Source organism: Phacochoerus africanus, chromosome 3, assembly GCF_016906955.1.
Source record: "Phacochoerus africanus isolate WHEZ1 chromosome 3, ROS_Pafr_v1, whole genome shotgun sequence".
Taxonomy (NCBI): domain Eukaryota; kingdom Metazoa; phylum Chordata; class Mammalia; order Artiodactyla; family Suidae; genus Phacochoerus; species Phacochoerus africanus.
The window spans coordinates 153940123-153953457 of record NC_062546.1 but is presented as its reverse complement, the minus strand read 5'-3'; the positions used below and the strand labels follow the sequence as shown (position 1 = coordinate 153953457).

General features: G+C 35.4%; 1 protein-coding gene across 1 annotated transcript in view; it reads left to right on the top strand.

Annotated features, from left to right (window-relative positions):
* NCKAP1 (NCK associated protein 1) overlaps positions 1 to 13335 on the top strand; it is a 99526-nt gene that overhangs the window by 67000 nt on the left and 19191 nt on the right. The window contains exons 18-23 of the mRNA XM_047773023.1: positions 3114 to 3233; positions 3883 to 4022; positions 4865 to 4996; positions 7525 to 7743; positions 7925 to 8055; positions 8296 to 8393. Coding sequence (XP_047628979.1) covers positions 3114 to 3233; positions 3883 to 4022; positions 4865 to 4996; positions 7525 to 7743; positions 7925 to 8055; positions 8296 to 8393 — 840 coding nt within the window. The remainder of the gene's footprint in view (positions 1 to 3113; positions 3234 to 3882; positions 4023 to 4864; positions 4997 to 7524; positions 7744 to 7924; positions 8056 to 8295; positions 8394 to 13335) is intronic.

The window sequence follows — 13335 nt, the reverse complement described above, 5'->3', positions numbered from 1 at the left end:
ATCCACTATATGTATATACCACATTTTGTTTATCTACTGTATTAAGCACAGTCTTCTACTTTCCACTCTCTAGAGTAACTAGACCACCTTATATAAACTGTACTAATTTACTCATCTACTTTCGTCATGTTAGAGTCTTTTTCCTTGTACATAAAATTCACTACATTTTTACCTGTTGTATGTACTTTTCTTCAGTGCTTAGCTTAAATACCACCTCCTGCAAAAAAGTTTTCAGCATTTCTCCTGTTAGAATTTGTCTCCCCTTTACCATATTGTCGTAGCACTTTACATCATTATTTTACCTATTACCATCACCTCGTATCATTTATTTTAATGTTTCTGCCTCTTTTAGTTGGTAAAGTTATGGTTCCTTAAGAGGGTAAGACTCAATTCTTACCAAATAATTACAATTTTTTCTTTTTGTGCTGTGGTAGAAATATATGTGAAGCATTCTGGGAATATGAAAGGGATTCTCTGGAGTTGGTTGGTGTACACAGTTAGTAGTTCTCAGTGCAGTCTTGCTTTATAATTTTAGTTTTAGCTATGCATCTCATTTAGATCAGAAATATGATAGAATAGGCCTCTAGAACAATTTCTTAATGCTAAGGCCTTGTTTTAAGCTAGAGTACTTAAAGTGAATTTGCAGAGAATTTACCTGCTGCCTCAGCATGTTAAGGATCTGGTGCTATCACTGCTGTTGCCCTGGTTACTGCTGTGGCATGGGTTTGATCCTGGCCTAGGAAATTAAGCATGTCTCAGGCAATGCAAAAAAAAAGAAAAAAAAAAGAATTTGCCAAATGATAGTATCTTTTGAACTAGATTCAAAACTCACACCCGGAGTTCCTGTCGTGGCGCAGTGGTTAACGAATCCGACTAGGAACCATGAGGTTGCAGGTTTGGTCCCTGTCCTTGCTCAGTGGGTTAACCATCCGGCGTTGCCATGAGCTGTGGTATAGGTCGCAGACGCGGCTCGGATCACGCGTTGCTGTGGCTCTGGCGTAGGCCGGTGGCTGCAACTCCGATTCAACCCCTAGCCTGGGAACCTCCATATGCCACAGGAGCAGTCCAAGAAATAGCAAAAAGACAAAAAAAATAAATAAATAAATAAAAACTCACACCCTTCCAGGTCAGCAGAATTCCCAGATAGGGACAGCCAGTACCAACAAGAAGTTAATTATTGTGTTGCTATAACTGTACCATCCAGTATAGTGGTTCACTCAGTCTTTCCAGTCTCATTGTTTAAAAATCTTTCATATGCTAATGTCTTCTAAATCTGTATCTGTAGCCCAGACTTTTCCCTTCAGTTTAGATTTTCTCTATATCCTGCTGTAACTTAGATTTTTTTTTAGCCATCTGAAGTTTAATATGTGCAGAATAGAAATACTGATTTTCCACATCCACCCCAACTTGGGGCCTTTTCTGTTTTTGGCTCTACCTTCTCATATATTCAGACTTATACCTCTTCTTACCTTTGTACAAGCCATGTCATCTTTTGTCTGATGATTGTTACTGCCTCCTAAGTGGTCTCTCTGTTTCTGCCATTATCTTTGGTACCTAGCAATACCGCCAAAGTTAAGAAACCTTAGTTTTGCTTTCCAGTCTTAGCATTTTTGAGCCATTGGATAGTAGTGAAATCTGTATTTTAATAAGTTAGTCCAGTAAGTTTGAGGCAGTGCTGGTTCCATATTTTTTTCAGGGAGAAGTGATAGCAAGGGATATGTTTTACCTTTAAGGAGTCAGAATTTGGTTAAACAAAACCCAAATGTTTATCATTTGAAATCTTTCCTTAAGTTGAGTGAACGATTATTTAATTGATCTGGCCTATAGATCCTTTTTAGTCTGGCTTCTAACTGTAGTTTTAAAAGGCTTTTTTTTTTTTTTTTTTCTTTTTAGGGCCACACATGCGGCAGTGGTTCCTTCCCAGGCAAGGGGCTGAGTGGGAGCTGTAGCTGCTGGCCTATAGTACAGCCACAGCAATATCAGATCTGAGCCACATTTGCAACCTATGCTGCAGCTTGCAGCAATGCCTGATCCTTAACCCCTAGAGCGAGGCCAGGATTGAACCCGCATCCTCATGGATGCTTGTTGGGTTCTTAACCCACTTAGCCACTATGGGAACTCGTATAAGACATTTTAAATAAAATACATTATAAGGTATCATGGTAGATTGAGGAACAGTTATTTTACATGTTTAAATATTTTTATATTCTTTTATATTAATTTACATTTGTTTAGCATAGAATTTGTGTTGTCTACATGTTTGTTATGTAATTATGGATGATCAGCGAAGGAAAACCTGTAAAAATCTATTTCTTTGTAAAGTATTAAAAATGTATAGTGTAGAATTGTCCAGCATTATATACTTAACATTTCAGTTACTGTTGACAAGGAAAACTTTTTAAACCTATTAAATACCCACCAAAACTAGAATTCTGTAGCTAGAGATAGATGGATTTGAGTGAGTGTATGCAGCTACATGTGCATATGTAATCTCTTCAAAGTTAGATATAATTTTCTTTTTTCCTCTTATTATGTTCAGAAAAATACATGCATGGTCAGCTTTTTTTTTCTCTTCCAGGATGGGGAATTTGATTTTGGGGAGTTAGTTGAATGCCTTGTGAAGTTTTATTGACTTGATTGCTGCTGATTTTATTTAAATATATGACCTTTTTTTCTGTTTTATACTGTGTGTGTGTATATATATATATATATATACATATAATATAATCAGGTGAGGTCAGAAAATATTACTCTAAATCTGTTCTTTCACATTGTATATTCGGTGTTTTAGTATTTAAGAATTGGATATGAGACTGGAATTTGAAAATAATAGTTTTTCTTGTTAAAGAAAATACTGGTTCTTTCAGATTCCTTTCAACCATATTTTACTTGTGTAATCACCAAGTACTTATTTTATGTCAATTATGTGCAAATACAGTATGATAGGTTAGTTGTTATAAGAGATAAAAGAAATCTATAACATCTCCCACCCTCATTCCTTATCGTAGAATAGACTTGAGCCTTCTTTTTGATGTTTATTTAAAAGGTGTCTTAATTCAAACTACTTTCTTATAATTTTTATTATTGTTATTGTTACTCTCTTGCTTTAACAGCGACATCATATTGGAGATCGAAGTCTTTCCTTATGTAATATGTTCCTTGATGAAATGGCTAAACAAGCTCGAAATCTCATCACTGATATTTGTACTGAACAGTGTACTCTTAGTGACCAGGTAATAAATGTTAAATGTTTCCTTACAGGTAGGAAAACTGTGTATGAAGGCAAGAAAATGATCTCTTAGCTAGTTTTGTTTTTTTGTTTTTTTTTTTTTTTAGTATTTTCATTTTTAAAATTCTCAAACTCTTAGTAAATCTCATTACCTCTTACTGTGAAGTTCCATTATTAGGTTTTTTAAAAATTGCCACTGTCCTTAGGATTACTTATGGTGTAAAATCCAGCCTCTAGCTTGATATTCAAGTCCCTTTCTGGTAGCTAAAGCCCCTCTACCCTGCACTTTGCATTCCATTACCTAGTCATTCTCACTGGATTCTCAACACATTGTGGCCTATAGTTTTGGTCTTCTTAGGCCATTTTCCTTTCAGTAACGTGTTCATTTTTACTCCTGACTTGCCTGGTATTTTTTAACTTTTCTTTTAGCTGTAGCTCTATGAAGTGTTTCTTCACACAAGATTTACTTGTTTCTGTTTTCCATCAAGCTGAGTGAGCTCTCCAAGCTAGCTAGGTAAACTCTACCTCCCACTTAATACCTCTACTCTTAGTGCTAACATATTTGCCACATGGCCTGGATTTAGATAAGGTTTATTTCAGTAGTTAATGTTTTAAAGTAATCAGTCTAAGGTTTTATTTCTTTTTAAATTTAGTTACTGCCCAAGCATTGTGCCAAAACCATCAGTCAAGCAGTGAATAAGAAGTCAAAAAAGCAGACTGGTAAGAAAGGGGAACCTGAAAGAGAAAAGCCAGGAGTTGAGAGCATGAGGAAAAACAGGCTGGTCGTGACAAAGTAAGCCATCCACTATTGTATCTTTTTGTTATAGGTAGAAGAGTGGTTTTTTTGGTATGATATTAGTACTGAGGAAATTCTTGTAATTGTAGATTCTTAATTTCCCAATCAGGGTTTTTTTGTTTTTTTTTTTTTTTGCCTTTGTGAACTTGCTTAGCCAGTTAGTGCTTATTACTTCATCCCAAAATATAGATTTTTGAATTTTTCCTGTAATAAATGTCATTTGTCTTTATAAGCTAAATATTAAAGGCCAAGAATCTGTCAAAAAATTTGGGAGCATGGATATCCTATAAGCAATCTATAATTTTCAGCTTATTTAAGATCAGATGTTTGAGACTATTTTGGCATCTTGTCATGTATTAGAAAATACCCGATATCATTACTTCAAAATAGGTATATTATACTAGATAGTGTTCAGTGGTTTGTTTGTTTATAGAGGAGATGAGCAATAATGGGTGAATATTTTTTGTTGAGAGTAAATTTCCTACTTCTTTGCTTCCTGTGTTGAGCAAGCTTCTTGCCATTTTGTAGACAGCTTTCTTCCTCCACAACAGAAAGTACGACAGGAATTGGAAATGATTATCTTTATGAGTGCAGAAAACGCTCATTCATATATATTAAGTCATTCATCTGAATGAAGAAACAAATGATGCCATCTTTAGAAAATTGCTCTCCATGCTTAGTGATACCCTTAAAGATTTTGAACTTGTCAGTTTAAGAGAGAGAAAAAATTGAATTCTATAGTTATCCCCAAATAAGGTCCAATATGTTTATAAAATTAATTTTTTATTGCTATGATGAAATGTTAAAGTTTTTATTTTATGCTTGTTAATATTTTTCAGCCTTGATAAATTGCACACTGCACTTTCTGAGTTGTGTTTCTCTATAAATTATGTACCAAACATGGTGGTTTGGGAACATACATTTACCCCACGAGAATATTTGACTTCTCATCTGGAAATCCGCTTTACTAAGTAAGAAAGAATATAAATTCTTTTTGTTTGTTGGTTCAGTTAATGAGTTTGTTATTTTATTCTTCTTATCTATGCAGTATCTCCTTTTGTCAGAGAAAGTACTAGTAGAAGCAGTATAGTATAAAGAATAATAAACTGGGGTGTATAAAGAATAGTGAACTGGGAATTACTTAAATTACCCAGATTCTTATCCTATACTTATTAACTGGTTATAATACTGGACAAGCCAGTTAATCTTTGTGAGTCTTCCTTTCAAGCAAAATGAGAAGATGAAGCAAATCGGTATTCTTCAATTGGCAGGTGACAACCCATTAGGCTTATCAAATCAGTTTAGAATGTTGCAGTCAACATCTAAAGAAAGATAGAAAAGAGAGGAAAGGAAAGAAGAAGTAGGGAAAAAAATGAGTGCATTACATGTAGTAAATAGAAATATTGCTTCATGAAACTTTATGTATATGTATGTGTAATCTCAATTGTGATACTAAATAAATACATATTTTGTAGTGGGACACAGTCAAATGTTTGAAAACCTTAAGACTAAATAACGCTTAGTCTTCTGATTCCAAATGTATGCTGTTAGGGCAGCAGAATTCTAGACTCTTGAGGCACTCAATTCTAATATATATGCTTCTTGAAATGATATTTTACCTATCGAGTCAGAAATCTTAATTTTGTAAATATTAATTCAACCTTTTTATGAAATTACTTATTTATTAAAGAAAATATTGATTGATTTGACAAGGTTTTTTTTTTTTTTTTGAAGGCCTTAAGGGAATTTATAAAACAAAATTTTGCCAGAGCTTTTTCAAAAACTTTGGTAAAAGAGTGTAGTCACTGAAAGTAATGTTTGTACCATATGCAAAACATTGTGTTAAGTACTATGAGTAATAGTGAAATGGTGTGAATCTTAGAGCTACAATTACAGAACAAAATAGAATAGGTAAGTGGGCAGTAAATTGAGTATTAAGTCATCAGTTGAGAAGAGTCTGGTGTTGAACGAAGACTATCTTTTGCTCTTCTTTAGTAAGGAAGGAATTCTGACAGTGACACTGAGAATATTCCATTATTTAGACCAAAGGGACATTATGCCTTCTGGTATTTATTATTTTTATCTGGGTGGTGTGGTGGATGGATGGAGCATAGGGTTCACGTTATAGCTCCCTTATTTTTCTTCAGTAGACAGTCTAGTCTGTTAATCCTTGGAGAAGCAGATCTTATTTTTACCAAACATATACTTAATGATCAGGATCAAGGCAAGGCTGTAAACTTGATTACCTGGGAAAGATTTTTATACCAGGACAAATAGCTTATGAATATTAGTTGGTTAATTTTTGCTGACCATTTGATCACAATCTTAGAATTTAGGGTCTCTATACAAAGATAGCAGTTTTTGTCTCGAGTTGGTCTTCGGGAACTGTTACTAGTGATGGGGTTTGTGTATTTTCTTTACGGATTCATCCTTAAAAAATACAAGTCTAAGGAGTTCCCGTCGTGGTGCAGTGGTTAACAAATCCGACTAGGAACCATGAGGTTCCAGGTTCGATCCCTGGCCTGGCTCAGTGGGTTAAGGATCCAGCATTGCCTTGAGCTGTGATGTAGGTTGCAGACGCGGCTCGGATCCCACGTTGCTGTGGCTCTGGCGTAGGCCAGTGGCTATGGCTCTGTTTCGACCCCTAGCTTGGGAACCTCCATATGCTGCGGAAGCGGCCCAAGAAAAGGCAAAAAGACAAAAAAAAAATACAAGTCTAAGATTTTTATAAATTTAATGTTCAGGGAGTTTTAAAGAAGGTAGAATGGGATGACTAATGTAGGAAAAGATCATTTAGGAGAGTATTTTCAAAGTTTGTTTCCTTTTAGACTGACACAGTTTCTTAGGATATAAACCAAACAGATCTGTGTTTTATGTGCCATGAGTGATTAAATACAATAACTGTTTGTTTGTTTGTTGCCTTGTTTTGATTGTCATGCATTTTGTTGAAAGGCAGCACTAGTCAGTCAGGTGTGGGCCAAACCCTAGACCCACCACTTCCAAATAAAGTGACCTTGATCTGTTTACTTGAGTTTTGTGCCTTAGTTTTCATCTATGCAATGGTGGTGATAACTGAATTGTAAGATTATTAAATAGAAGAATTGTAGGTAATATATATAAAGTATAAAAAACTACTGGCACATTACAGTGTCAAAGGAATTCAAGCAATGGGCTAAAATAGTCCATTAAACTTGCTGTAGATACCATATCATGTTAAAGGAATTTTTAAAACCCTCTTTATTCTTAAATCACTTTTATTACTGATGCCCATAGTATTTTTTTTTAAACATTCATATTCCCATTTCATTATATCTTTTAGGTGTATATTCTTTTTTAAAGTTGTTTCTTTGAAAGAGGATAGTAATTTCATGGATTTGTAACAAATTGCATTTAAAATTAATTTCATTGCTTGTTTAACATTAGAGATCAGTAGATTGAAAGGCCTGCTTACATAAATGCAAAAATTAGAACTTTTTTATTCTTTTTTTTTCTCCTTCAGGTCAATTGTTGGAATGACTATGTATAATCAAGCCACACAGGAAATTGCGAAACCATCAGAGCTTCTAACAAGTGTAAGAGCATACATGACTGTACTCCAGTCAATAGAAAACTATGTGCAAATTGATATTACGAGAGTATTTAATAATGTTCTTCTTCAACAAACACAACATTTAGACAGTCATGGAGAGCCAACCATTACAAGTCTATATACAAATTGGTAAGGAACATATTTAGAATTTTGGAGTAATATAAAATTTCTTTGTAATGAACATCATATTAATTTTTTTTTAATGGCTCATTCCTTTTATTAGTCAACGTAAAATTGTACAGGGATGTATAACATAATAACTTTTGAATTAAATAGTTTCTCTTAGTTGTAAATTTACTTTTCTCCTTAGGTATTTGGAAACTTTGTTAAGACAAGTCAGCAATGGTCATATAGCTTATTTCCCTGCAATGAAGGCATTTGTGAACCTACCTACAGAAAATGAATTAACATTCAATGCAGAGGAATATTCTGACATATCAGGTGAATACTACTCTTGACATGTTTTAGAGAATGAGGAAACCTTGATTCTTCTGGTTTTTGATTCTTTTATGACTATTTTCTTTCAACTATATGGATAATCATACATTATCACTTAGATGTACCTTTGCATTTTTGTTCTTTTTTTTAGAGACTTTTCTTTTCCATTAATTGCTTCTTAAAATATTTGCTCTGTCAAAGTATAAAAGTATAAAGTATAAAATTAATTACATTTTCTTTCAGAAATGAGGTCGTTATCAGAACTATTAGGCCCATATGGTATGAAGTTCCTAAGTGAAAGCCTTATGTGGCATATTTCATCACAAGTTGCTGAACTTAAGGTAATACAGTCTTTATTGCTTTTAACTTTAAAACATTTCAACAATATGAACAAGGCAAGAATGTTAATAATTTTAATCTAATGTGAAAGCTGTCATATGTAAATGAAATTATAGACCTAGCATTGTCTTTCAATAGCATCTTTGTTTACTTCTACTTTACGAATGATAAAACAGAAAGCCTAGGAAAGTTGATTGATTAGCTAAAGGACTGAAACTCACATTTCCGAACTTTTGGTCAAGTCTTCATTCTGTTGTACCATCATGCTTTTCTTTGAATGACAGTGTTCAAAATTGCAATTAGTCATTTGTTTAAATTTGTAGTTTAAATGTATTACTTTCCACAGATTATAATACAAACATTATTAGACTTAGTGTTTTTTCTTTATTATTAAGCAGTGTTTTAAATTATATTGTGCCTTTTAAGTTGGATGAAAAGCATCTTTGGAGTGCTTAGCATTTTAATAAAGGTGTGAAAGAGCTCAAGCAACGTTTTAAATAACTCAAAAAGCCTTTTAGGTCTCAGTGCTGAGGTGATTTATATTGAAGGGTCTATGTATATAATAATTATTTGGTTTTTGAAAGAATTTTAATTTGGACCACTAAAACTTTAAATTTCTGAAAAGAATAGAAAAGGCATGTTTTAAAATATACGTTTTTCTTTTTCAAAGTTTTTTGGTGGTTATTTGTGCCTTACATTTTTAATTACTTAAAAATATGGTATATAGATAGCATTGACAAGTAGCTTTCATTTCAGGTGTAACAGTTAGTGGTCTAAATGTGGCAATCTGGTTTGCTGAAAATTGAACAAATATGTAGAGAAATCATTTCCTGCAAGGTTAATATTTTACTAAGTGAATGAAACAGATGGTAAGACTCAGTGTAATTAAAAGGGGAGGCGATCTTACCCAGGGGTTAAGAACTCAAGCTTTCTAGTCAAGCTGTCCTGAATTTCAGTCCTGTTGCTAAGGAGCTTTGAGTTTGAGCAGAGAATTATTTGTGGTAATACATGTGAAGCTCTTAGGTACTCAGCATAGTCCCTGACACCCAGTAAGTACTGAGTGAATATTAATTTGGTATTCATCATGTCGTTGTCCTTTTCACCATTCTTCTTGAAGAGAAAGGTCTGCATTTCTTGTGTAAAAATCAGCTTTTAAATGCTTTATAATGAGGGTTTTAAATATACAAACTTTATAGTTTCAAATACACAAACATTGCAATTCCAGTTTTGGTTCTTTACAAGCAGTGTACTATTAGACTCATTCCCCTGTGCATGCATGATCTCTTTTCTGTCCTGCTATTCTCAGGTAACAAATTTCTCATTTCCAATTTACTTTCTTTGGCTTCCTTTTGGTATGAGATAATAGAAAAATTATGGTCCAATAATTTAGCCTTTGCTAGCTATTTTTGATTTCAGGCTGAATAAGCAGATACTTATAGAACTGTTAGTATTTTTAGTGCATCTCTGCCCTTTAATGTGGTGGGTTGAGTATTATGGTATGATAATAAAAATTAGCCTATTTGGAGCTCTCTGTGTTCATACTCTGAGAGTTCAGAGGCATCTGATATCCTTAGCAGTACCGAAAGGCCCCCAGAGCATCTGGTCTTCCACATTTTCACTCCATCCTGGCTGGTGTACTTGTCATCTCAAAATACTCTTCACTGAGATAGTGTTTTAGCTTGTCTTTCTCATAATATTCAGAATTATCAGTATATCATCTCTTGATCACACTTTTTAAAGTTGCAACCATTATCTTTTATTCTTTTTATCCAACTTTATTTATATCTTACTTGTGACCTTTCGTATCATGTATTTTATGTCACTTTCACTAGAATTAAAAATTAAAATTCTTAAAATCTTGGAGCTAAATAGTGTCCAGCATATAGTAGGTACCTGGTAAATATTGGTTGGATTCAAAAATAAAAATAGCTTTCTTGACTCTATTCTAGGACTTCCCTAAGCTCTTTACATACATTTTATTTACTCCTTCAGATCCTATTGTCCCTATTTTATGAAATTATAAAAGACCAAGAAAGATTAAGTAACTTGTCCAGGCTCACATGCTTAATAAGTGGTAAAACTTAAAATTTGAATCTACATAGTCTGTCTAGCTCCAGAGCTCATGCTAGCACTGTAATACACCATCTAGAGAAATGAAAGAGATCTTAGCAGTCAGTTAACCCATCCTTATCTGATGCAGGAACATACGGTTTTCTAGGTAGATGATTTGGTCTTCTTGAAAATGAGGCAGTCTTTTTCAGTTACTGCATCTCTCTCACTATGTTAATAGCTAAATCTTTTTTTTTTTTTTTGCTTTTTTGAGGGCCGCACCTGCGGCATATGGAGGTTCCCACCCGGGCTAGGGTCTAATTGGAGCTGTAGCCACTGTCCTATGCCACAGCCACAGCAACACAGGATCCAAGCTACATCTGCGACCTGCACCACAGCTCACGGCAACACGGGATCCTTAACCCACTGAGCAAGGTCAGGGCTCGAACCTGTGTCCTTATGGATGCTAGTCAGATTTGTTAACTGCTGAGCCACAACAGGAACTCTGAAGACCTTTTTTTTTTTTAAAAAAAAAAAGTATTTATTTCTAGACTAAAATCAAGGAGACTGTGGGAACTCAGAGACAGGCCTAGCACTGAAAGCCACTTTTGATGTAAGGACTTTTGCTGATCCAGAAGTAACATTTTTAAGATTAAGTGGTAGCTGTGGTGGTCTTATGGAGCAAGGGACTCCATAATCAAAACCCGAAGACTACTCAGAGTGGGAGTCTAAAGGAAGTCTGCTTAAACTCTCTAATTCTTTTTTTTCTTTCTTTCTTTCTTTTTGCGGCCATACCTGTGGCTAATGGAAATTCCTGGGCCAGGGATCAGATGACAGCTGCAGCTGAGGACTGTGCCACAGCCACAGCAACACACGATCCGAGCCTACACCACAGCTTGCAGCAACCCCAGATCCTTAACCCACTGAGCAAGGCCAGGGATCAAACCTGTATTTCAAGGAGACAGCATTTGGCCCTTAACCTGCTGAGCCACAATGGGAACTCCTGCTTAAATACCTTTCACCCAAATTCTCTTCACTCACTTTACATAGGTACCCCAAAGGTTAATACCTTTCAGAATAACAATGAAGTAGAAATGATTCACTCCTCTCTCTGATTCGTGTTACTCTTTGTCTTGAATCTCAAGTCTTGAATGTGTATTAAAGTCCTTGAACAGTTGTGCCCTAAGGGTTCAACTTATTAGCTTGGCTATTAGCTTGGCAGAAGCTAATAAAGAGCCTCTCTGGAAAAGGGTATCTTCATCCTGGGCTTCAAATGATTCTTGCACATAATTTTTCAAACATGGTAACCTCCACTGGAGAGTGTGGAAGTCTATTGGAGATCAGTGGAGGGTGGAGGGTGGAGGTAGGAAGTCTGATATACCTGGCCAGCTGCAACGATTCTTAGGTCTTTTTCTCTCTCTCTCCTGCCACCCTCTTGGATCCACTTGGAGTCACTGGTGCTGGATGAGAAAGGCAGGTGCATCTCAGCCCAGGTTACAGGTCTCTATCCCTGATGTTCCTGAATTTAGAGTCCTCCTTGTTTATATTACTTCCTAAGTTGTGTGTGAGACAGCGCTTCATACAGACACATAATAACCCTTTTGTTTGTTATCAACCCCAAATCTTCCTTTCTCTTTTCTCTGCACTGCTTACAATTTCTGGGTTCTGCCTAGGCCCTGAGGCTTCCGTTAACTTGCTTTCTGCGTTGTATCCCCTGCAAGAACTTAACTGCTTAAATTTCTCACCTCTAGTTATTCTTTGCTCCTCTTGGCATCTTCTAGAATTTTTATTGGCATCTCTCATTAGGTCTATTCCTCTGTTTCCTTTGTTTTTATAGATTTATGTCTTTTAATTTTTTTCTCTCACTACAGTGGATTTCTGGAAGAAGCTGTCCTAGACATATGTATAGAGTTTTCTACATTTAACCAGCACTTCCACATAGTTTACATACTTGTTTGAACGTTTTGATAGGAAGATTTTCTGGAAGTGGGTCAAAGGATATGAACATACACTTTTTGCTGATATTGTAAAATATCCTTCTGAGAAGATTGTAATTGACGCTGTCGACATTAGAGCATGATGATACTGATAGGGCATTTTAATCATTTTGAAATTAGTGCCTATGATGTTTTGGGGTAATTATAATGTTATATATAGTTATATATATATATATACACATATATATACTTTTTTTTTTTGCTCTTTAGGGCCACATCCGCAGTGTATGGAGGTTCCCAGGCTAGGGCTACAGTTGGAACTACAGCTGCCTGCCTATACCTCAGCCACAGCAACGCAGGATCCTAGCTGTGTCTGCAACCTACACCACAGCTCTTGGCAACACCAGATTCTTAACCCACTGAGTGAAACCAGGGATCAAACCCACAACCTCATGGTTCTTAGTCAGGATTGTTTCTCTGAGCCATGATGGGAATTCCTAGTTATAATATTTTTAAGATAGCTCTGTAAATTCTTAGCTTTTAGTTTTCTCGATATTTATTTACTTCTTTTTTGCTGTTTTAGGGCTGCACTCACAGCATATGAAAGTTCCATCAGATTCGTTTCCACTGCTCCACAATGGGAATTCCTAGTTACAATATTTTTAAGATACTCTGTGAATTCTTAGCTTTTAATTTTATATTTACTTATTTATTTGTTTATTGCATATGGAAGTTCCCAGGCTAGGGCTGAATCAAAGGTACAGCTGCCGGCCTTTGCAACAGCCACAGCAGTGCATGATCTGAGCTGTGTCTGTGACCTACACCACAGCTCACAACAGCGCCAGATCCCTGGCCCAGTGAGCAAGGCCAGGGATTGAACCCGCATCCTCATGGATACTCATGGAAATGGTCGGATCCGTTTCTGCTGTGCCACAACAGGAACTCCCTCTATTTTTAT